Source organism: Salmo salar, chromosome 18, assembly GCF_965601325.2.
Source record: "Salmo salar chromosome 18, fSalSal1, whole genome shotgun sequence".
Classification (NCBI taxonomy): domain Eukaryota; kingdom Metazoa; phylum Chordata; class Actinopteri; order Salmoniformes; family Salmonidae; genus Salmo; species Salmo salar.
In genome coordinates this window covers 85,440,567-85,466,536 of record NC_138308.1, presented here as the reverse complement: position 1 = coordinate 85,466,536, position 25,970 = coordinate 85,440,567, and the positions used below count along the sequence as shown (strand labels likewise).

Here is a 25,970-nt window from a genome sequence, read left to right as displayed (position 1 = left end):
GCAATTGAGAACTTCCCCTGGGTCTCAACTCCATTAGAGGGGAAGACCCAAGCTCACTCTTTCAGACCTCCTCCAATAAGATTCCTTGAGAAAACAAGGACAGAGGAAGCAAAGAAAAATATTTCTCTTCAAATTCAGCTCACATTAAATGAAAATAAGGCAATGCCACTATACGGTCCTGTTAGACGGGAAGGGAGAGATTGGTTTCTACATGCAACAATAAGGAGCTCGAGGTAAAAAAATGTTTTACTTTTATTAAGACATCTTTAAAAACATTTTTTTTAACTGGATAAAAAAAATTGACAAGAAAAACAAGAAAAAGTAGTGATCTTGACCAGAATTCTCCCTCAAAATGCTTGGACTGGCACTGAGCATCATCATCCACGTAGGTGGTTTGTGGCAGTAAGGGGTCTAACAATCATGACGTGGTTGGCGGGGTTGTCTCCAGGAGTGAAGAAATCAGGGCTGAAGACAGGGAAGAGTCTTTCATTGGTTGGCACGTTGTGGTATGTGTAGAGGTGATGACCGAGATTCACGTCGTAGAAAGACACGCGCCGCTCCAGCCCGTCAAAGTATACACCCACGTGTGCCTGTAAAGTATGCAATAAGTTTATTAATACTTACTTAAGTAAAATTGTATTTGAATAAAATTGCCCCTCCAGAATAAATACATTTGACTTGAATTTAAAGGCGTAGATATGATTCCGGATTTAGCCTCGGTTTCAATTCCTCTCATTAGCAAATGCGACAGAGCAGGATTTGGGTTTTGGAGGCGTGCTTTGATGTGGGCATCTCGAGTGCGCGTGTGTGTGTGTGTGTGTGTGTGTGTGTGTGTGTGTGTGTCGAGCAAGGGAAGCATTTGTACTTTCCCTGCCAAAACCCACAGTCAATCACCCTTCTAGAAAACTTGAAAGTGTCTAACCAGGTCGTATATGGAAGTAGACTAGTTAGCAAGCCAACTTCTTTTGCCATTAAGCTTTCCGTCAGCTGGTATGCTACTGTGGCAAAGTTGGTTTGACTTTGGATAGCCTATCTGTGGGGCTAGTTAGGGACCATCAATAAATTACAATGGAACAATATCTCCAATGCAACAATATCTTCATGTTACACACCTTTTAGTCATCTCATTAAATGGTTTCAATATGCATATACACATTCCTACAATGTATAGTTGGTTTGAGGTTAAGAAAAAAAAAAAAAAGGCTATTGACCTTTTAAAATATTGTCCCATGTACATAGTGTAATTTACTGATGGTCTCCAACTAGCCCCATAGGGATATCCACTGTCAAACCAAAATAACCATGGGCATTACGATCTGGTCGTGTTCAGCTGCAGCCAAATTGATGGCAACTTGAGTGATGCCAGCTGTGGGCAGGATTGAAATAAACCCAAGGAGAACTTTTACAGTACCCCTTCAATCTGTGAAATACATTTTTTCCATCTAGCAAATCTCAGTTTTGGACTTAAATATTTTTTCAATTATTCCATTTTGAGACTGGAATAAAATGTTTGACTCATATCTACGTCACATATTGAGTGATCGAACATTAGAAATATTCAACTTGTATCTTCAAATATTCATCATGACACTTTAAAGGCTAGCTCCAAAAGACATGCATGAATCAGAATGAGAGAACCTTGTGTGATTGTGCCCTCTCCTGGTGAGGAACATTTAAAGTATAGTCATATTTATTTAACCATAGAGGTGTCCTAGACTCAAGAGCACTTTGGGCCAAGTACCCTCTATTCAACTATGCCATCAACATACCATGCTCCTTTGTGTTCCGATGGCCACAGGGGTTGTGTTGGTGGACGGCCAAAGCTTTCCCCCGCGGTGTACCAGGACCCAGAACCCCTTCTCGGGGGTGAGATCCACCCCTCGTGATGTCATGGAGGATTTAGTTGCCACACCCACACACCACACACCAGATCCCGTCCAAGTCCAGTCCTCCACCTCCACCTCCCAGTATGCTCGGTGGCTGCTGAACCACTGGGTGGCGAGGACGCACAGCACCTGGGTGAAGCGCTGGGCCGACAGGGGAAACATCTGGCCCATCTTGCTCCGGTCCACTCGGATCTCACGTGATGCCTGTTTGAACAGGAGCGATGGGTGGGCTGTACTGGGGTCAGGAGTCACCTCAACTGAGAGGAGGAGAAGAGAAAGGGGAAAGGTAGGGCTAGAGGAACGCAGCAATCAATTGTTCCCAATTATAGATATTTGGCCGGCAGATCCAAAGGTTAGGTAAGGGTTCATTTTGGGAGGGTGTATGGTAGAGGACAACTTTATGATCCATGGTTGGATTCATTTCAATAGCAGACAAATTCCTCGTTTTGCCATATTGTACATTGCTCTCCATCATTAAAAAAAATAAATCATTAGCACAGTATGACCCAATTCTCGCTCCAAAGAAAAAATAAAAAAAAAATGAAGTAGATTGTGCAAATTTATTGGTACATTGAATCATGTCGAGCACCATAGTTTAAAAACTCTGTGGGTAGTGCTAAAACAATGATGTCATAGCTGAATTCCTCCATCTTTATGCACCTTTTCCATTATAGACAAGTGTATATTTGTCCCTGGTACATAAACAAGTTCAGTAAGGGTTAAGGTCCAAGTTAAGGATACATGAGGTTTACAGGCAGCACCGTCATTTGGGGAGGACAGGCTCATAGTGAATCGGAATGGTATAAAACAAACAGTTTCCATCTGGCTGATACCATTTACTCCATTCTATTATTATGAGCGGTCCTCCCTCGCCGGCCTCCTGTGATGGGGTTAGCAATCCACCTTCCAGAATCATTCAAAATCTGCTGGGTGTATACAAAATATAAAACATGGGAAGCAGAACTACACCTTCGCTCACCTGTGAACTCTTTAACCACAGCAATCTCTGTGGGATAAACACACAAAAGGTTAAAAAAACTGCAAAAAGTTGAACATCTGGGCCCATTTTCACATGTCAGAGTAGGAGTGCTGAACCAGTTGTTCCACTCTGTATGTATAAACTGACTCTTTGGCTGTGTTTACACAGACAGCCCAATTCTGATCATTTTTCCACTCATTTTACTTTTGACCAAATCACATAATTTTTTTCCCCAGAGCTGATCAGTCAAATGACCAATTAGTGAAAAAAAGATCAGAACTGGTTTGCCTGTGTAAACGCAGCCCAATTGGTCATTTGACTAATCAGATCAGGGGCACATTCCTCTGCCCAGGTGTTGCAGAGGCATGCCATATCTTACGCCTGATAGCTATTTTAAGTATAAGCTAATGACATATGTGACCCGTTTCAAGAAGCTAAGCATATGTTTCATGTCACTACTTCAGATGAGGCATCAAGTTATTTTTTTTATCAAATTTGTTTTGGTAGAAATGCCTTCTGGAACATGGGAAATTTCATGTGCCTTAATAAAACAAACTTGTATGCGATCTGTAAATACAAATACAGTTGTTAAAATTATGACCGCAGTTGGTTTAGCCACAGAAAAAAAATACAGGAACCGTCCCGCTAGCCATGATTGGCTGAGATAATGGATGGACTGGATATTCCGAAATATGCATTTGGGTAGGTCTGCCAATTAGCATACTTCTGTCTATAACATGACCTGCTCAGTATGTGTGGATAATCCTTTCTACTGCACTTGAATAAAAAATATATATCTCATGAACTTAATGTCGCATTTCTGACCTGAAGTTAATAGCGCTATCGACAAAGATCAGTGGGAAATGTTGTGATGACTACTTTCTGGAGGACTTACATGCCATGCTGACTGACTTAAAAAAATAAATAAAAAATAATCGGTGGAATGCCTGGTGGAAGCAGAGATGAGTCCCAAATGTGGAGAGTCAAAAAGAGAACACAGGAGGCTGTTGTACAAAACACTTCTCTCCATACTAACAGCTAGCTAGCGTTATGTGTATGATCTGTGTTGCAATATTATTTTTTATCTCAGTAGGCCACTTGCATTGCTAGCTATAGCTACCTCGCAAAAAATGTGGCTAACATTGAACTTATATGGTTAGCTTTAGTTACCTGCAGATTCATGCATGGTATTAAGAGTTCATATTATGGTTCATTGTTTAGCTAGCTACACGTCCCAACAAAATATTCCACTATGCAAGTAACCATTTCACTGTACCGTTTACACTTACTGTATCCTGTGCATGTGATAAAGTCCGTGTTTACCAGAGATGGTAAAGTGCAGAACATGACCCTGCACAAAAGTCAGATTAGGATATAGGCCAAGACCTGGAGTTTCCTTATTGTAGGCCACTACTTTCACCACTTTAGTCTTGAAATGTTTGGTTGTTTACTACATTACCGTATTCTCTCAGTTTAGCACATGCCCTCACATGTGAATCCTTAAAGAGACTCTACTTTTATCAAATGTAAAACCATTTTTTTTTTCAAATCACACCATTTGCAATATAGGCCCGAATCCAGGTGGTGGGTCACTCGACTGCTGCCCAACGGCACAGTCGAGCAACCATTGTTTTATGTATGCAACGCCTGAGCAGGGGAACGTGACCCATATCTTTGCCAATAATTGGAAAACATGTTAGAACTGCCTGTGTAAAAGCAGCCTTTAAGATCTAAAAAGCTGAACTGACTACATCAGACTGAGAAAAAAAAGACCTGGGACAGCATAGCCATTTGTAGACAAGTAGCCCATCTTGAGTAGTTTGGCAATGTCTTTCATTAAGGTATTCAGAAGGTTTCCCAGTAGGTCCTTGAGGATGTTGATGCTGCATTGTCCTCTGACCCCATCTGGAAGAGCAGAAGGGAGAGAGGGAAGAATCTGAAAGGAGAAGGAACAAAAGAGATGGAATGAATGGCGTTGAACATACAAGCAAGTTGACCCGCAACAATGCCATGTTTAGATTCTCCACACTTGTACCCTTCTTGGATTTAAAAGCATTAGCTTTTTGTAAGCATTGGCTGTAGGAAGTTTCCACCATAGCTACATCTGTGACTTGGAGTGTAATTCAAGAAAACACTTTGGGAGAAGTGGAAGCGATTCAGTGTGCAGCCAATGGCCATGTTCGAGAGCATCAAAACCATGATGCATAATTAGTCAATTGTGACAATGAGTAGTTATTTATGGTTGCAAGGGGATTTGCAGATAAGTCACACTGGACTCAAGTCGGCTGCAATTACTCACATTAAAAAACACAAAGGAGTCTGAGGAGCCAATCAGCTGCTCCAGCTCAGCACCTCTGCTTGTCAGAGCTGTTATGTCATCTTCAAGCACACGTCTCCGACAGGAGGCTGTGCTCTTCATCTCATCCACCCTCCTACGGGCCTCAATGTTGGAGCGATCACAAATCAGCCCCACCTTGCTGACCAGGTCTAGTCGGAACCCATTCACAAACCGGATCTGGCTCGTTGCTACATCCTGCAAGGGTGCAAATACACAAAACAGATCTAGGAGGGGTTTTCATTGATGTGATAACTTCTGAAAGTTCCAGATAGAAATACAATAGATGGACAATTATTTAATCTCAATCAGCATGTTCTACACAACACATTTCTATCTGAATGTTCCAAAGCATTACACCATCCTGAACACATCCTAAGGCAAAATAGATTCTCTCAGTAGGCACAACAGTGGAAGCAAATGCCCTGAAGCAGTGACTAACCCAAGTGCATAGGGAAAACTGTCCCTGAGTCTTTGTAACCCCATGTGCGGTTTTTTGGAATGTTTTACAATTGAATGCTACTGCAAAAGACGGCACAATTACAACAGGTTCTGACTATAGCCAATTCAAATGAAAAAAAAAAAACTCACCTTGCAGTGATGGAATGAAGAGTTGAATTGCTCTGCTTCTTTCCAAGTGGCCTTCAGCTTCTCCTTTACCTCTGCTTGGGCTTCAGTCAGCTGAGCCTGAAGTGAAGACCATAAGTGTTAGCATTAGTGCTGGGATGGAGAAAAAAACAACAAAAAAAACACGGTCCCCATGGGCATATTCATTAGGCACCAAACTAAAGAATAAAAAAAATAAATGGATGAAACACGTGAGGGACTACTTGAACAATGTTCTGTTCCAAAATGTTTTGATATGGTGTGCCTTAATGAATACAAATAAGGACCAGGATCGAACGAAATCATTTCACATCAGAAACAAGCATTTATTGGACAAGTTCAGGAAAGTCCCTCTCGGTTTCAGTCCGTTAGCTTCCGTTTGTTGCTTAGTGAATCCGACCCTGGATTGAGGAACCATTTCTCTAAAACTCATTCTTACCTTTTGAGCCAAGAACTCTACCTGCATCGACACAACCTGGTGGGCCGGCTCCGGATGAGTGTCACACACCCCACACATCATGGTCTTGTCGGTGCGGCAGTAACGCTCCAGGAGCCTCTCATGGTTCAAACACATCCTCTTCTCCAGGTTAGCCAGGGGCCTGACCAGCTGATGCCTGGAGAACCGGGCATTGTGAACCATTTCATGCTCCAGGCAGTACGACGACATACACACCAGGCAGGAAATGACAGCCTTGGTCATCCTAGATCCTAAGCACGCGTCACAGGAGACCTCTCCCGGAGCCACAGTGGGCCTGTCTACGGCCTCGCCGCCACTTCCACTCGCCCCCTTGAAACTTTCCACAAGGTCTCTCAGGACTATGTTGACCTGGATGGTGGGGGTCGGTGTGAACCTCGTATTGCACACAGCACAGACTGCATAGTCTCCACTGCTGTTCCAGTCACCCTCGAGACAAGGCTTGCAAAAGCTGTGTCCACATGGGATTGTGGCCGGGTTGGTGAAGACACCAAGACAGATGGAGCACAGGAACTGGTCCTCTGACATGGCGCTGTAAGACGCCATCTCCTCAAGCTGGGTACAACCGGTTAGAAAACATATAAATAAATTTAAGTTGCACATGAATTAGTCTAAGGCAGTCCAATTCCGATAACCCTCCCTAATTGGGTCTTTTGTCCAATCACATCAGATCTTTTTCACAGCTGATACGATCGGTCTAAATATCAATTAATGAACACGTATCAAATTGGGCTGCCTGTCTAAACGCAACTAGCCTGTAAATATTGCATTGACAAAAAGTAATGTGAATACTGAAAACGATAAGGTTGGATACAACCAAAAACTACCACGTTGTACAGCCTATTGTTCGCATTCACATTTGTCCCAAAATTATGGTAAGGTAGCAAAAGTTTTAGTGACAAAGTAACTGCCCAGAGAAAATTGCACTTTCAAAAGTTTATATTCTGTTCTCATATGCAAATAAATGTAAACTTGAGTTGCCAAAGCATAAATTGAAATAAAAAGACAAAAAAACCCACCTCAGAGACAGTAAATTTGTTTTGCCATTTCCTCAGAACATGATCTCCCTAAGGAGAATGAGTTGGCCAATCGGCAGTCTACTTGCATTAATATTTTTTATGACAATATATGCCCACACCATTCTATTGTTAGGGGTACGTACACACCACAGGAGGTTAGTGGCATCTTAATTGGAGAGGACGGGCTCGTGTTAATAGCTTGACTGGAATGGTATCAAATGCCATTCCAGTCGACCATTCTAGCCATTGTTATGAGCCATCCTTCCCTCCACAGCCTCCAATATTGCTCCCGAGTGGCGCAGCGGTCTAAGGCACTGCATCTCAGTGTAAGAGGCATCACTGCAGTCCCTGGTTCGAATCCAGGCTGCATCGCACCCGGCTGTGATTGGGAGTCCCATAGGCCGGCACACAATTGGCCCAGCGTTGTCCGGGTTTGGCTGGAGTACGCCTTATCGTAAATAAGAATTTGTTCTTAAATGACTTGCTTAGTTAAAGGTTAAATATAAATCTACTCAAACAGAGAATCTGCTTTTTAACCATACCAACCATTTTTTTTCATTATTATTGGAAGGACAACTAATTCAGTCTTATTGTAAGTAGTTACAGGTCATATTTCATTGAAATCTGGAAACACTGGGCAGTTACTTTAAGTGAATAGGATCTAGTTAGGAGGGCTTGAACTAACAGAACAAATATGGTGAAAAATACAAGTTTTATTTACAGTGCAGCCCAGTGATAACAGTGCAAGAGAAAACTTAACAAAAATATTTGAGCTAAATGAAGGCAAAATGACAACGTTGAAAAATACAAAACAGTAGAAATAGTCTCCCTTGGACACAAAAAGATTTGGAAAACCTAAAAATCAGACCTAACTCACTCAGCTGAGCATATAACAAGCGCGTCAACACACATGAATGGAAATCTGCATGTGTAGCCTGAGCTTGAACAGATACTCCCAAAAACCTAGGCCTATAGGCTATACAAAGACCAGCCAAAACAAGCAATACAAAATGCTAACAGACACCGTTTCCAATGCTTGGCATGGGCAGGAGCTCACCAGAACTGAGTAACAGCACCTCAAATGTTCGGCTTGGGCTTGTGTTGCTCTTATAGATTATACTTTTAATATAGTGGAACTCCTGCACCTAAATATAAACAGTACCAGCACCCAAAATAAGTAAAGGCACCTATATCAGTCCAAGTCAAGCACTGTTCCTTACACATTGAAGACCACATGAATAATGATTGTGGCAGTCACTAACTTAAGCATGAGTGAATATATAGAATTTAACAATTATTCAGTAACTGCATAAACCAATGCATTTTACCGGAGTCACCAAGACAGGTGATGCACGCACCCTCAAAACATGAGACGGGAACACTAACACACGCTGGCTTGCTGATGCCATGTGTTGGCTATTGAGGTTTTGAAGCCACAGTTCGGCCATACTGGCACTCCCCGATAGGAGCAGTCCTCCATAGGAATGAATTAAAATTCTAACGTGTTTCAATTAAAGGTTAAGGACAAAAATGACATTTTTTATCATCATGGGGACAGTAACATTAGTAATCTCCAGTTTTACCAATTGTTAATTTTGTTTAGCTCACAATTTAATTTAAAAAGTATTTATTACAGTGTCTAAGAATTAATGCTTTTCTTTACCTTCAAAAGTGTTTTTATAATGGTGGGTGAATACCAATATGGAGGTGCAGTGGCTTAAACACAGGGATAAATAAAGGGGAGTAGTCATTAGGTGGTGTTGTGGTTTCATCTCACGTTCAGTATGCTTTAGGTTTGTTCTTTTGTATCGTTTCATTATTAAACTCACATTCTGCATCACTTCCTTACTCCTGGCGTATATGTTACACGCACACACAATTTTTTATATATTTTCCACTAAACCTACCACCACTAGCCGAATTGGAAACAATTTACTACGCAAGACTTATTTGATGAAATCAAAGTGTCACAATGGCTCGGTTGTTACATATGCACTGATAAGTGGATGCTTGTAGAATTTCAAAAATAAAAAGATCAGTTTCCTGTTGTCATAGAGACTCATGGACATTTTTTGTTAAATAGCAATAATATTTAACCCATATAAAAGTCAGGAACAAATTCTTATTGACAATGACGGCTTACTTGTAAAGTCCCCCACAGTCAAACCCACCCCTAACCCGGACGACTCTGGGCCTATTGTGCACTGCCCTATGGGACTCCCGATCTTAGCCGGATGTGATACAGCCCAGGATCAAACCCAGGTCTGTCATGACACCTACTAGCACTGCGCCACTCAGGAGCACAAAGGACTTCCACCATTTTAAAGTAGGCAACTGATGGGGGATTCATACAAGTCGGGAACAATCAGCCAATTAAGAAAGAAATGGACGATTTTAAAGTGGAGACAGCCTCATTGGCACTGCCCATGTCACAGATCCTTTAATGGCACAGATACAAAGATGAGTCCTCTATCTCTGAGACCCATTGGCAAGAACGTGTGACCAGGTGGGGCCATTCTCCTGCCTTCCATCTTTGAGAACATGCATTTCCATTAAAGCATTCACTCGACCATCTTGTCAAAATATGGCAATCTTGGATTTTACCAGAGTCACCGACATAATAGATAGTGACGTGCGCACGCACCCTTAAAACAGCGCAAAACTGTGACCACAAACACAGGTGGACAAACGATTGTTGCAATAAATGGTTACAATGTTACACAAAAAAAATTAAAAAATTGGGGAAGTCCTTGTGTTGTAACCTAACAAAATATAGGCTGTACATGGATGCAAGTGCTTAAAAGTTGTCAAGAGTTACATTTGTGTTTGACTCAGTTGAGAGGAAATTAAGGGCCATGTGGGGATGGTGCGGCATAGATCACATTTGACAAAAGTATTCCTTTGAAACTCACCTGTCTATGTATGCAGAACACAGCTCACGAGGAAACAATTATCTTCCACTTCTGGGGGGAAAACACAATCTGATGAATTTCCTTGATTGAGTTCAGGTGGCATTTTGAAGACTGGTAAACTCCTCCCTCTTTCATGAAAAAAAAAACACATCACTGGAAGTTTTTTGTATGGGTATGTGCTCAACAACCATTGGTCACACCGTACAGGACACATAATGAAAACTTTGTAAGGCTTTGTCCCGGGCTGCGTTCAGTACGTTTTTAAATTAAACAGAAACAGTGCTGACCTGAATGACCAATTTAAAAATGGGGAGGGTTTGGATTGTGGGTTGGGGAAAGCCGTCAACATGGCCACTTCCGTTTAAATACGCCACTTATTGCTTCACCCACCGGATGGGAGAAAACATACCTCAAAGTCTGTTCAAGAACGTACAAAAACATTTTGGGGGAAACGTGTCATTCAGTACAAATAGTTCCTCAACGTAGCAAACGTTCAAGCGAACTGAACGCACCTCCTGTTCAGAGGTTGAACTACACTGAAGAGGCACACAACCACAGGTAAGGACTCTAATTTTAAACAAAAAAAGGTTTGTACTGATCATTTAAAATGGAAGGAGACAACATCACATTCATTAAAAGGTCAATATGCAGTTGCTATATCCATTTTTGGACTTACATTAATAAATGAATCATACAGTATATACCTGTTGATTCTTGAAAAATATAAATTATGACTCATGAGCTTAGTTCAACAGTACCTGATCAGAACCCAAAATACAAGCTTGTTTTAGTCCAATGTTTGTCAACAAAGTAAATGTAAACAAACTGTATACCATTAAAACATTGTTAAAACTATATTAATTTTGATATAATTTGATATCATGGATAGTCAGTCCTTTCATCCATAACTCTGTCTATCAGTTTGCTAGTGATTACATTTCTCCAGCACAATCCCTCAGCTTTTTACCGAAACAGTGGTGGGGAGTATGTTGTGTTACTGTTTCAACCACTAACTGCCCCTTTAAACCTGATCAAGGATAAAACACAATAAACCTTAAAGGTGTATTTCCATTGTGGTCCTCTTTGTCAACAAGATGGTAAGATTGACACTGAGTATGCTGTACTCTCAATGTTTGTCTAAATGTTTTCCTTGTTATATATTATCAATACGGAACTGCCCAGCTAGGACATTTGGTTCTTTGGAAGTTCTGGGAATGTACATGTTTTTTGTTTCCTGGGAAAGAAGCCAAATGTTTGACTGTTAAAACTGAACGTAAAAATATTGCCTGTTCTGGAAACATACATTTTTAGGTTGCATGGAGATTCTGAGAATGTGAATGTTTACAATGGTTCCCTGAAAGTGTTCTTACTGTTTTTAAATCTGGCTGAGAATATCACAGCGAGATCAAACCACAACTGTTGGATTCGCTGGGCTGTCACCTTTCATGCCATCTCATGCTGTCTCACAGTCGCTCAGAGGAAGAGCAAATCTATTGTTTTTCTGGATAGGCCGTAAAATGTGACTTGTCACTCCCTATGCAAATGCAGGATATGAAACTTGACGCTTCAAGTCAGCTCCGCTTAGAAAGTGGGAGCGGAGAGCAGACAGACAGGGCTTGCTGAAACTATAAGGCACTGGACCCTACGCCGTTCAGAGTGCTTTGTACACCAAAATGTGAGTCGGAACCAGTCCAGAACCACTCAACATCACCCATATAGAGAACTTCACATGTAGGCATATATATGTATACCATGACAGGAAATTATACTACAATATGTGACAAAGAAAAACACAAACATCAGACAATTCTTATAATGGCTGAGATGTAGGCTTCTTTTCCCTCAAGTACAACGGAAAGCATATTTGTTTTTTGGGGTCATGTACTCATATTCTTTAAGAGTATTAGAATACCATCATAGTCTCCTAAAAGGGTATGTTGATTTAACAAGAGGCAAATAAGGAGATGGAAGCATTACTTAGTGTACACTGAAGCATGCATAACTCATACAGCACCAATCCCAAGGACCAAATATCACTGCAAAGGAGGGAAAATGCATTGACATTTAACTATCCATGGTGATTTCACATGGATGTCAGATATCTATTATAGGGTTGCAGGTCTCCTTTGATATATTTTTGTTTGTTTTTATTTGGAATGTACCTTTTGGTGTCATAAATTCCTCCAGTCAGACTCTCTGGGCCTAAATAACCCATCATTCCATTGTCTGAAGATCCACATTGAGAAGCACTGGTAGGAGAGATACTCATTAGCAGACAATCATTAAACCGGGTGTAACATCTTTAGGTATTCAAATACATTTTTCACCAATTTGTTATTATTCAAAAAAATGACTATACTTTTCATTGAATCTTCCGAAGTCTCCTAAACAAAGTGTCCTAAATGTTGTGACAGAAATGTATATTTAGTAGGGTGAAAACAAAACAGCTAATTAACCATTTATATAACATCAGATTACATAGTTAATTGCCCCACATAAAGGCTATATTCTGGATCACTTTAACAATTATCTTATCAAAAAGACAAGGAATATGTACAAAATAACCCTAAAAGTGCCAACAGGGGTCAGAAAGTCATAACTTGGAAACCCTTATTTTGATTGTTCAGAAATTTCAGGATGTTGTCAAAGAACTAGTTACCGACAATAAAACACAATTTACCAGTATTTCTGTGTTAATATTGAGGAATTAAAAATAATATGTTTTGTATACTAGTGGTGCGTGAACGGGTAAGTTGAAAATGTTGAAAGATATACAGTAGACTTGGAGCCACCACAGATTTGGTCCGTGGGGAGCGTGGCAGCCACTTTAACTGAAAAATAACAATGTCGAACCCTTCTTGTCTTCCAAAGAATCCTTATTGCCTTCTAAAGAGTCATCAAAAGAACCTTTTCTCCCAATAATGGTTCTTAGGATGTTAAAGGTTCTATGGAGAAACCTTTGCTTTACAAAGAATCTTAGTCTCCCAAAAAGGGTTCTTCAGTTGAAAATGGTTATTGGTAGAACCCTATCCATCAGTTTTTCAATGAATGTACCGGAACCCAATTCGCCCATCGTAGGTCGTACCGGTGTGTAAGACGAGTTCAATCACCAATTCCTGAGCCATTGAGTATCACAGAAACACATGGAATGAATTTAAAAAAAATATTGACAAGGTGCTATGGATGAAATTGATAAAAAATCTGCTGTAATCTCTGTCTAGGGTATTTCTATCATGTACAGTATTGACTTGGGGGTGATCAAGGTATTTTTCATCAATCTTAAAAAAAAAAAGACATGTAACTTCCACTTTGACTTGAGTATTTTGTGTAGATCGTTGACTACAAAAAAATGACAATGAAATCCATTCTAATCCCAGTTTGTAACACAATAGAATATGAAGAAATCCAAGGGGTTGTAGACTTGTATAGGTACTGTATGTGACATATTATTGATTTTTCAGGGACCACTTTTGGCTCGCAAGTGTTTGTTTCAGAACTACTGGCTAAAACATGTACAAAAGTATCAGAGAATATTTTTAATATAATTAAGTGTTATTGCTTAAAAAACATTGCAAAGAGACAATCATTACCAATTTGGGGTAAAAAATTGCACCAGTTGGCACATTTATGCTACAAATAATGTATGTTGCCATTTTCAGGGTTAAATCAATTCATCAATTCATTAGTGATTCTCAAACCTCTCCTCAGAGAGTTGTTTAAAATGTTGTTTTAACCCTGAACTAGCACACCTGATTCATCTAATCAACAGCTTGATAATTTGATGACTAAATAATTTAGGTTTGCTATCTTTGGAGTAGATCAAAAACATTGAACATCTGGTGGTCCCTGAGGAGAGGGTTGAGAACCACCTAGCAGACCAGTGTGTACCTGTGGTCTCAGGTCTCTGTGAAGAAGGCCCAGTTCATGGACATGCTTCAGGGCCATGCAGATCTTGACAAACCACTCCATGATCTGGGAAGAAATCCAGTCAGTAATTTATGTTTAGCCTAAAACAAAATAGTTTTGTGTAGTGTCATCAATAGAAATGGCTGTGTTCCAGGCTGACTACATTGCTGAAGCCTGCCAGATCTCACAACACCTTGATAGGTGAACATATCAGCTAAGATATGCTATATCAATCTGATGCCTGACTGCAGAGTTGATGACTTGGCATGCAACAATTGGTTGATGCAAAGCGACATCTACAATGTAGTCAGTCTGGAACGCAACCAATATGTTATTCCATCAGAAACCTGAAAATGGGTTCCCCTCTTTGATCTTCTGTGTAAGATTTCAGCCCTCACAATGGTCCATCACTCCTTGCTATGACTGTCGTGGAAATTCTAACCAGAAAGGAAGATTCTTCAAAACAACTTATTTTATTGTAATATTAGCAAATCTGGAGCGGTCAACAATCACTCAAAATGTGCACAGTAAATAGCCCAACAAAATAGAGTACGGTATCAGCTTTTATAGAAAGTACAACCCCCCGCCCCCTTTGGGTTGTGTGACAACCAGACAGAACAATAGCTGTCACTGGTTGGTGACCCAAATGTTCAGATAAGTCTTGGTGGTGAAGTCTGTTTCTGCAACAGTGTTTCTCAAAGGAACCAAAACCATGTGTCTTGCTTGTCTCTCACAGCTTAGTTCAGTCTACTGCTAAATAACAGGATATAGAATGACAGCATTTGGCTGTAAGCCCAGAACCATGAGTCAGTCATGTAGACAAAGGGGAAGTGTTCTAGCAGAGGGAGCAAGTCTCATTTGTACATTATGTGAATTTAGTTAAATGCATAGATACACTGGATACACATAATGTGTATGCTGTTATAATAACAGCAGTCTTTGCCATCATATGACCTACTTAAAACAATTCCATATAGCTTAGTAGACCCCCATTTATAAAGTAAAACACTTTACTTTTTAAAGGTATCTAAATTAGTCCTAGCTGTGTCTCCCTTCAAATCAATCTTTATTTAAAAGTGCAACACACTTTACAGTATAACAATACAATGAAATAAAATAGGTACAAAAAGAGACAGCCATGTAGGGGTCTACAGTATGTAGGAATTATGATTGACACAGTTAAGTAGACCAGTGTCAAATTCCTTATACATTATCTATAATCATATAAATAAAACACCATGATAGGAAAGCTTTACTCAAAACAATGGCCAAAATGGTACCCACCTTACCTCATTCAGATTTATCTCTTTAATGACAAACTGGTCCCCATCTTTGTCAGTAGCTATGACACCATTCTCTACCTTCCTCAGGATAGTGTATCCTTTCATCTCAAGGACACTCTGTGTATTCCCCATCTTTAGAATTCTCTAGAATACAGTATGGTGTCATTGGTAAATAACTCAAATGTCAAATGTTATGTACAGTACAATATTTGTAAATCTAAATAAGAAGTGAATAAATAACAAGCATTTCGCTACACCCACAATAACATCTGCTAAATATGTGTATGCGACCAATAACATTTGATTTGGAAAACAAGCTCAACAATTATTTTGTAATTGTAATAATTTTACCTATATTAAACTGTATTGTTATGAAATGCAGCCTACAATAAATTGTTAATTAAATGCAGAGGTGGGATCAATGAGTTAGCCAATTCACTTTCATGAACAACCAGAAATAGGTATAGCTTTTCAGGTTTATTTAAGAAAGCTAAACGTATGTATCTTTGGTTGTTTTGTCAATTAGACCAGTGATTCTCAACTGGGAGGATTTTAAGGGGTCGCAGGACTTTTGCAAGAACATATGTTAATTTAAAACAACATTATTTTGAAAGGTAACCGCTGTCGTACCTCTTATTGTTGCTGACTTCACACGTGCAGCGCATCCGCAGTGGGAAATGGCTGGCTATGGTCGGTCTCAGAAGGTTTGTGGGGTACACACGCTCACTGACCAATACAATAACACCCCACCCCCCCCCACCACACACACTGATCCAATGAAATGACATTCTGCAACATTGTTCAGTTTTAAATGTGCCACATCCAATCAGATAATACAGATCTTCTTCTGACAGCTAGCTTGGTTGACAGCTTACTATGCAGATGTGTTCTGAAGGTATTGTACACGTGGATAGTTAGCTGTCATTTAATTCATGTAGGCTAGCTGTCAGAGTAAAATCATGGACACGTTTTTAAATGTGCAGCACCCTCTTCATCTACTGCTGCTTCCAATGTCAAGAACAAGGCAGACTGCCCGGTTCCTGTCAAGAAGAGAAAATACCACCCCGACTTCATAAAATACGCCCTATGCAACAAGCTTTTAGCTAATGAGAGCATGAAACCCACCAAAATAAAAAGGCATCTGAACACCAAGCATCCATGCCAGAAAAATAAGACCGCTGACTTAAAAAAAAAAGTCAATATCTGGAGGCCTCACAAGATTAATTGAAGAACGTATCGATGGTACAAGAAAAGGCACTTCGCTCATCATAGCAATGCGCTGGGCAGCAAGGTAAGTACAACAACAACAAAAAACACTTCAGCGCAAAGAATCTCACAATCCCTGCTGTGATTGACGTGTACAGTGAACAAACTTAAAACCATACCCCTATCCAAATGACACCGTGAGGAGGAGAATACAGGACATGTCTGAGGACACAACGCGCCAGACATCAGAGCGCGTAAGTGCAAATGGCCATTACGCACTGCAGCTTGATGAATCCCCAGATGTAGCTAACCATGCAATTCTAATGGTCTATGTCAGACACGTCTGGGATAATAACTTCGAGGAGAAGTTCCTTTTTAGTGCTGATTTCCCCACCACCAACACTGCAGAGGCTGTCTTTAACACAATGGATATGTACCTGAGCACCGTGGGACTGGCCTGGGATGGGTGTGACCACTGATGGGGCAGCTACCGTGACAGGAAAGCACTCCAGGGTAGTAAAGCAGATCCTGGAGAGAGCACAGAGTGCGATAAGGAACCACTGCTTCCTACACATGGAGGAATTGGCAGCGAAGGACATGGTGTGAGTTCCATGCCACTCTCCAGGATGTGATCAAGTGTGTCAACTACATCAAAAAGAGTTCCACGAAAAGCAGGTGTTTCCAGGCCTTCTGCAGGTACATGGGAAGGGACCACGAGCAGGTGCTTTATCATGCAGAGGTCCGCAGGCTTGCCGGATCACTTTTATGAGCTTTGAGCGGAGAATGCTGTGTTTCTTTCAGAAAACAAGTCACCTCTGGCCGAACATTTCGATTGTTAGGAACAGCTCGCACAGGTTGCCGACCTAGCTGTTATTGTTGATAATCTGAATTCACTCAATGTGTCAATGCAAGGGAGGGGGCACAATCTATTTGAACAGAGGGACAAAGTGGATGCCTTCAAGATGAAGCTTACCATTTGGGCAAATCATGTTTCTAACGGCAGGATTGACTTGTTTCCCAATGCTGATTTTGACATTCAGAATCTGATCAACAAAGCACACAGCGACACACAGAAAAAAACATTAAACAGCATCTTGTCAAGCTGCAGGGAAAGTTTAGTGACTACTTCCCGGAGTAGAACAAGAGACAAGACAACTGGATACGGGACCCCTTTCGAGTGGAGATGTAAAGCATCACGTTGCCAAGCAATGATGCGGATCAGCTGGTGGAGCTGTCGTTTGATACCGGACTGAACAGGCGCGTCCCGGAAATGACACTGCCATAGTTCTGGTGCAGTGCAATGGGAGAGTATCCTGCTCTCACCTGTCATAAAATCAGAATCATGCTACCTTTCAGCACTACCTATCTGTGTGACAGTGGCTTCTCTGCTGTGGTCGTGCTCAAAATAAAAGCAGAAACATACTGGAAAGCCAGCATGATCTCCGAGTTTCCCTGTCAACCTTCACACCAGACTTCAATAAACTTATCAAACTGAAGAAACACCCCCAGCTTTCCCACTGAAAGGCCCCCCACACACACACACACACACACACACACACACACACACACACACACACACACACACACACACACACACACACACACACACATAAAATAAATGGTCAATGAGTTATTGTTCACTATGTTAATTCTGACATTCATACATTTTATTGAACTGATTAAATACTTACACATATTTTTTAAAAAAAGCTTGTGAAACTTATTTCCCTCATTAAAATGCAAATCAATTTATAACATTTTTGACATGCGTTTTTCTGCATTTTTTTGTTGTTATTCTGTCTCTCACTGTTCAAATAAACCTACTATTAAAATTATAGACTGATCATTTCTTTGTAAGTGGGCAAACGTAAAAAATCAGCAGGGGATCAAATACTTTTTCCCCCCACTCTATAGTTTGTTAACAAGACATTTGTGGAGTGGTTGAAAAGAGTTTTAATGACTCCAACCTAAGTGTATGTAAATTTCCAATTTCAACAGTAGATACTATGCACAGCGATACAAATGAAATCGTTATACTTTTTATTATTACTTTTTATTTTAGCCTACTTGGTAAATATTTTCTTCTTCATCTTGAACTGCACTGTTGGTTAAGGGCTTGTAAGTAAGCATTTCATGGTAAAGTCTACATTTCTTTGTATTTGGCGCATGTGGCAAATAAAGTTTGAATTGAAATACAATATTTCCATTTGATATATAGTATGTTTCTAAAATGGATATTAGAATAATTGGGATTACATTTCATTTTGTCACAGTCAAGGCAGGTAAATATAATCAAGATATTTGCAAAATGTATAACAATGAATATAAAAGTTTCAGATATTTTCAGACCCCCAAAGTAAACTATAGTTGAAATTAGTACACGTTGCATGTCCCCCATTGTGTAGATGCCTCTATTCCAAATGAGAGTGAAAGATGGGCACTGTCAAATGTTCCTATCTAATTTAACTACGGTTGAAGCATATACAGTACATTGTAGCTGGATCTACACTACGTATGGAGTGTACTGTCACTAATTTACCTGCACCATAGTAATCATAAGAGGAAGGTCTTAATTTCTTTCTGCAGTAAGAAAAGGATCAAATATGGGAAAGATTTTCTCTGAGAATTTGCACCCTGTGTAAGTGAATAGGTGAGACTTTGCATCAACATCAAAGAATGACACTTGGCCTTCCTCATAATCCAGGAAGACACCGACCTTCTGGGGACGGGGAAAAGGTAAAATAAGGTGTGGATTTTCTGTGAACACCAGATATTCCTTGCCATCCCTGTAACACAGAGTCCATAACATTTCTCAGGATCAGGTGAAATGAATTCCTTCCTAGGCACTGTCTCACAAGCTACTCCTAAAACCCAGTTTGATTTCTCCTGTAACCCAACTTCCCAATAATGTTTCCCATAGTTGTACCCTTGTTTTGCCAGGATACAAACATCCTTAGTGAATCTCTCAGGATTATCTGGGACCTTCAATTTCCTTGGCAATTTTCTCACTTGTTTTCCATCATTAGAGAGGATAAGCCATGGGCCTGCAGTGTTGGGGTCCATCGTCACGTCCACTACATTAATGTAGAAAAGTGAAACATCACATTCTATTCTCTGCACTGAAATTAAATGACTTAAATGATGTTCTGTACCTGCATATTTCTGCACCTGTTTCAGTTTTTGGAAAAACAAGCACAATTAGCAGTTAACTGTTAAAATGTATATCCTTTCTGGGCTAGGGGGCAGTATTTTCACGGCCGGATAAAAAACATACCCGATTTAAACTGGTTACTACTCTTGCCCAGAAATGAGAATATGCATATTATTAGTAGATTTGGATAGAAAACACTTTAAAGTTTCTAAAACTGTTTGAATGGTGTCTGTGAGTATAACAGAACTCATATGGCAGGCAAAAACCTGAGAAAATTCCGAGCAGGAAAGTGGCCTGTCAGAGAATTTGTAGTTATTTTTTTGATTCTCTATCGAAACTACAGTATCTGTGGGGTTACGTAGCACTTTCTAAGGCTTCCATTGGCTCTCTAAAGCCTTCAGAAAGCGGATTGAGGCGTCTCCTGTCTCTGGGCAGAGTATAGTAGCTCGGTTTCTCAGTGGTCTGCCTGGTGACAAAGAGATTGGATATGCGCGTTCACACAACCATGCTGTTTTTTCTTTTACTCTTTGAATGAATACACTATTGTCCGGTTGGAATGTTATCGCTATTTTACGAGAAAAATACCATTAAAAATTGATTTTAAACAGCGGTTGACATGCTTCTAAGTACGGTAATGGAACATTTTCAATTTTTTGGTCTCGATATGTGCTCGCGCGTTACCCTTTGGATAGTGACCTGAACGCACAAACAAAACGGAGGTATTTGGACATAACTATGGATTATTTGGAACAAAAACAACATTTCTTGTGGAAGTAGCAGTCCTTGGAGTGCATTCTGACGAAGAACAGCAAAGGTAATACAATATTTCTAATACTAATTCTGAGTTTAGTGTGCGTCGAACTTGGCGGGTGTCAAATTAGCTAGCCTTGATGGCTGAGCTATGTACTCAGAATATTACAAAATGTGCTTTCGCCAAAAAGCTATTTTAAAAAAGCTATCTGACATAGCGATTGCATAAAGGAGTTCTGTATCTATAATTCTTAAAATAATTTATGTATTTTGTCAAAGTTTATGATGAGTAATTTAGTAAATTCACAGGAAGTTTTTGGTGGGAATGCATGTTCTGAACATAACACACCAATGTCAAAAGCTGTTTTTGGATATAAATATGAACTTGATTGAACAAAACATACATGTATTGTATAACATAATGTCCTAGGAGTGTCATCTGATGAAGATCATCAAAGGTTAGTGCATAATTTAGCTGTGTTTTGGGTTTTTGTGACATATATGCTTGCTTGGAAAATGGCTGTGTGATTATTTTTGGCTGTGTACTCTCCTAACATAATCTAATGTTTTGCTTTCGCTGTAAAGCCTTTTTGAAATTGGACAATGTGGTTAGATTAACGAGAGTCTTTTCTTTCAAATGGTGTAAAATAGTCATATGTTTGAAAAATTGAAATTATTGCGTTTTTTGCATTTCGCGCCACGCCGTTCCACTGGCTGTTGAGAAGAGTGGGACAGTCACGTCCCACTTGCCCAGAGAGGTTAAGCTGGTGGTAACTTGTTGAATAGACATCACCTGGAATGCGGTTTTAGCCAATCAGTATCCAGGATGAGACCCTCTCGATTAGGACACATAAGGTAGACTGAGTTTAAAACTCCTTAATTATGTTTATTTTTAGACCAAACTTATTGTAAACACTTTGCTTTCCCTAAATCATTCCAGCAACATTCTTCAAAATGTTTTATTGCAACAATTTGACACAATCACCATCCCTTCATATACTCTATTATTTGATTGAAATAACTGACTTTACTTGACAATATACGTAGTATGTATACAATGTCCTCCATAATTATTGGGACGGTGACGCATTTGTGTCTTTTGGCCCTGTACTCCAAAAGGTTAGATTTGAAATCAAACCATGACTATGAGGTTAAAACTTCTTCGGGATCGGTGTCCCATCCATGGGACGGTTGAGCTAACGTAGGCTAATGCAATTAGCGTGAGGTTGTAAGTAATAAGAAAATCTGATATTGGCAGAAAGCTTAAATTCTTGTTAATCTAACTGCACTGTCCAATTTGCAGTAGATATTACAGTTAAAAAATACCATGTATTGTTTGAGGAGAGTGCACAACATGAAACTTTATTAATAAACACATAAAGCACATTTGGGCAGTCTTGATACAAAATGAACAGAAATGCAATGGTTCATTAGATCAGTCTAAAACGTTGCACATACACTGCTGCCATCTAGTGGCTAAAATCTACATTGCAGCTGGGCTGGCTGGAATAATACATTATGGCCTTTCTCTTGCATTTCAAAGATGATTGTACAAAAAATGTTTAGAGTCACAATCTTGATGTTGGCATTGCCTGCTAGTAATATGGGACCAAATACTTCACTTTTTATACTTTAATACACATTGTGTGCATTGCCCCCCCATTTCACAAAGTGCTGTAATTTTGAAACGGTTATACCGATATGGATGAAAATACTGCTCTTTAACCTCAGTCTTTGTATAATTTGAAGTCCAAAGGGCTGGAGTACAGAATCAAAACAACAAGAAATGTGTCCATGTCCCAAACCTTTTGGAACTCACTTTATAAATGTAAATGATACAGTGCATTCGTACAGTATTTAGACCCCTTGACCTTTTCCACATTTTGTTACATTACAGCCTTGTTCTAAAAATTATTAAATTGTTATTTTCCTCATCAATATACATACAATACCCCATAATGACAAAGCAAAAACAGTTGTTTTTTTTGTTTGCAACTGTATTAAAAATAAAAAACAGATTTACATAAGTATTCAGATTCTTTACTCAGTACTTTGTTGAAGCACCTTTGGCAGCAATTACAGACTCGATTCTTATTGGGTATGACACTACAAGCTTGGCACACCTTTATTTGGGAAGTTTCTCCCAGTCTTCTCTGCAGATCCTGTCGAGCTCTTTCAGTTTGGATGGGGAGCGTCGCTGCACAGCTATTTTCAGGTCTCTCCAGAGATGTTCGATCGGGTTCAAGTCCGGGCTCTGGCAGGACGACTCAAGGACATTGAGACTTGTCCCAAAGCCACACCTGCGTTGTCTTTGCTGTGTGCTTAGAGTCATTGTCCTGTTGGAAGGTGAACCTTCGCACCATTCTGAGGTCATGAGCGCTCTGGAGCAGGTTATCAAGGATCTCTCAGTAATTTGCTCCGTTCATATTTCCCTCGATCCTGACAAGTCTCCCAGTTCCTGTCGCCTAAAAACTTCCCCACAGCATGATGCTGCCACCACCATGATTCACCGTGGGGATTGTGCCAGGTTGCCTCCAGACGTGACACTTGGCATTCAGGCCAAAGAGTTCAATCTTGGTTTCATCAGACCAGAGAATCTTGTTTATCATGGTTTGACAGTCCTTTTAGGTGCCTCTTAGCAAACTTTAAGCAGGCTGTCATGTGCCTTTTACTGAGGATTGGCTTCCGTCTGGCAACTCTACAATGAATGCCTAAATGTTGGAGTGGTACAGATATTGGGAGGTTCTAAATGTACATACATTGATAAAAACCTGTTTTTGCTTTGTCATTATGGGGTATTGTGTGTGTGTAGTAGATTCATGAGGATTTGTATCTATTTAATCCATTTTAGAATACGGCTGCTTGGCATTCAGGCCAAAGAGTTCAATCTTGGTTTCATCAGACCAGAGCATCTTGTTTCTCATGGTCTGAGAGTCCTTTAGCGGCCTTTTGGCAAACTCCAAAACTCCAGTGCCTTTTACTGAGGAGTGGCTTCCGTCTGGCCCCTTAACCATTAAGGCCTGATTGGTGGAGTGCTGTAGAGATGGTTGTCCTTCTGGAAGGTTCTCCCATCTCCACAGAGGAATTCTAGAGCTCTGTCAGAGTGACCCTATTGCTCAGTTTGGCCAGCAGGTGAGCTCTGGGAAGAGTTTTGGTGGTTCCAATCTTCTTCCATTCAAGAATGACGGAGGTCACTGTGTTTTTGTGGAATTTCAATGCTGCAGAAATGTTTTGGTACCCTTCCCCAGACCTGTGCCCCAGCACAATCCTGTCTTGGAGCTCTACGGACATGGCTTGGTTTTTGCTCTTACATGCACTGTCAACTGTGGGACCTTTATATAGACAGGTGTGTGCCTTTTCAAATCATGTCCAATCAATTGAATTTACCACCGGTGGACTCCAATGAAGTCGTAGAAACATCTCAAGGATGATCAATGTAAACAGGATACATCTGAGTTCAATTTCGAGTCTCATAGCAAAGGTCTGAATACTTCTATAAATAAGGTATTTCTTTTACGCTCAGTCATTATGGGGTATTGTATGTAGATTGATTAGGATTTTTATTTATTTAGTCCATTTTATAATAACGCTGTTATGTAACAAACTGTGGAAAAAGTTTTAAGGGGCCTGAATACTTTCCGAATACACTGTATATATACTGCCACCTAGCGGTAAAGGCAAGTGACATTGTAATCTGTATGCTCATATCATAGGTCTGTGATTGTACCTTTTACATTGAGTATAAAACACATTAAGAACACCAGGTGAAAGCTATGATCTCTTATTAATGTCACTTTTCAATCCCACTTCCATCAGAGTAGATGAATGGGAAAAGACAGGTTAGAGAATAATTTTTAAGCCGTGATACAATAGAGACATGGATTGTGTATGTGTGCCATTGGCAGGTCAAAAGATTTAAGTATCTTTGAACTTGGTATGGTAGTAGGTGCCAGGCACACTGGTTTGTGTCAAGAACTGCAACGCTGCTGGGATTTTCACACTCAACAGTTTCCTGTGTGTTCAAGAATGGTCGACCACCCAATGGACATCCAGCCAACTTAACACAACTGTGGGAAGCATTGGAATCAACATGGGCCAGCATCCCTGCGGAACGCTTTTGACACCTTGCAGAGTCCACGCCCCCACAAATTGAGGCTGTTCTGAGGAGAAAAGGGGGAGTGCAACTCAATGTTATGAAGGTGTTCCTAATGTTTTGTACACTCATTGTATAGTTTCCAAATGCTGCTTCATTATTGAGCACTCTCTCAATTTCAGAGACTACATGCTTACTAACAATATGCCTTGTAATAGATAGTTGACTATTTTAATGGCTCTCATGGACTCCGCCTATTCCTTTGAACTGAGGAAGTACATCTGTAGTAGTCACACGCCAGTCAAGCCAGTTGCACATGTAGTTTTTCATAGTAGTTAAAATGACTAAATGGTGAGCATATCATTATCTGAGGTATTGGTGACTAAACTAAATGTCCTCATAGTATTTAACAGAAAACTACGATTTTGCATGAATTACACAATGATGTGTGAAATCCCAGTGAATGCTCAATCAAAGGTTCTGAACATAAGCAAGTGTTATCAGTTTTGTACTAAGTGTTTAGAAATACTGTGTGTGTGTTATTTATATATATATATATATATATCTTCTCAGTGTTACACTTTTTATTACCTCCAGCTCACATGAAGATAATACAATACTTTATCTTTCCTACATTATTTGCCCAATCTTCAATATTGAGTGAATAAAATATTCGGTTTTCCTATTCTCCACAGTGGAAGTTCCTCTGGATGTGGACACAGCTCACCCTAAGCTGAAGATAGATGGGAAATCACTACAGTGAATAGAGGAATCATCACAGAGAAAAATTGACATTTTGAGGAAGAGACTTTTGTGTTGGGCAATATGGGCCGTGCTTTGAAGAAGCAACGGCTATCAGAAAGGGGTCGGGGTTTTAGAGTACTAATAAAACCACAGAGAGTTGTGTAGTTTTAGAGTACTAATAAATAACAAAGCTACATGCAGTAGTAACCAAAGACTGAACAAACAATGATATGGCCTTGCCTGTCAACTGCAATCTTTTACAGTTTCACTTCTCAGCTTGAGGAGGTTATCTCTTGGCAGACGGGTGTGATTTTGAGTTCCTCTTTACAAACAAAACAAATTACCAAGGAACGGATAGAGTTTCTTGGTAAATGTTCCAAGGAAGGAGTGGATGTGGCATTTCCTCTCAACGTTGAAAAATACTATCCTTCCCCCATCATAGTCCACTAACACTCCCAGCTTCAAAGGTTTCAGTTCAATGGGAAGGACATTAAGAGGCTTTTCAACTGTTTTGAATACTCTGTTTTCCAAATGTATACTCCAGTAGCAATTCTCTGGAATCATTGGGATGTTGTGTCTGTTCTCTGGATCCTGTGCGACTCCAACACTCCACTGGCTCTTCTTC

At 40.1% G+C, this 25,970-nt stretch overlaps 1 protein-coding gene across 1 annotated transcript; it reads right to left on the bottom strand.

The window, feature by feature from the left end:
* Nucleotides 1-234: 234 nt before the first annotated feature.
* Nucleotides 235-10,345, bottom strand: LOC106577965 (E3 ubiquitin-protein ligase TRIM58). Its single transcript, XM_014156463.3, has 8 exons — nucleotides 10,213-10,345; nucleotides 6,246-6,836; nucleotides 5,792-5,887; nucleotides 5,165-5,398; nucleotides 4,639-4,801; nucleotides 2,866-2,892; nucleotides 1,770-2,143; nucleotides 235-590 (listed from the first exon to the last, which is right to left on the bottom strand). Exons 2-8 carry the CDS (start codon nucleotides 6,825-6,827, stop codon nucleotides 378-380), a joined length of 1,689 nt encoding a protein of 562 aa, XP_014011938.1. The 5' UTR covers nucleotides 6,828-6,836; nucleotides 10,213-10,345; the 3' UTR covers nucleotides 235-377.
* Between the last annotated feature and the right edge of the window lie 15,625 nt (nucleotides 10,346-25,970).

Coding starts and splice junctions, on each gene's coding strand:
- LOC106577965 (XM_014156463.3), bottom strand. CDS start 6,827: ATGGCGTCTTACAGCGCCATGTCAGAGGACCAGTTCCTGTGCTCCATC. Junction 5,888..6,245: donor TAGAGTTCTTGGCTCAAAAG/GTAAGAATGAGT, acceptor TCTTCACTTCAG/GCTCAGCTGACTGAAGCCCA. Junction 2,144..2,865: donor TGTGGTTAAAGAGTTCACAG/GTGAGCGAAGGT, acceptor TCCTCCTCTCAG/TTGAGGTGACTCCTGACCCC.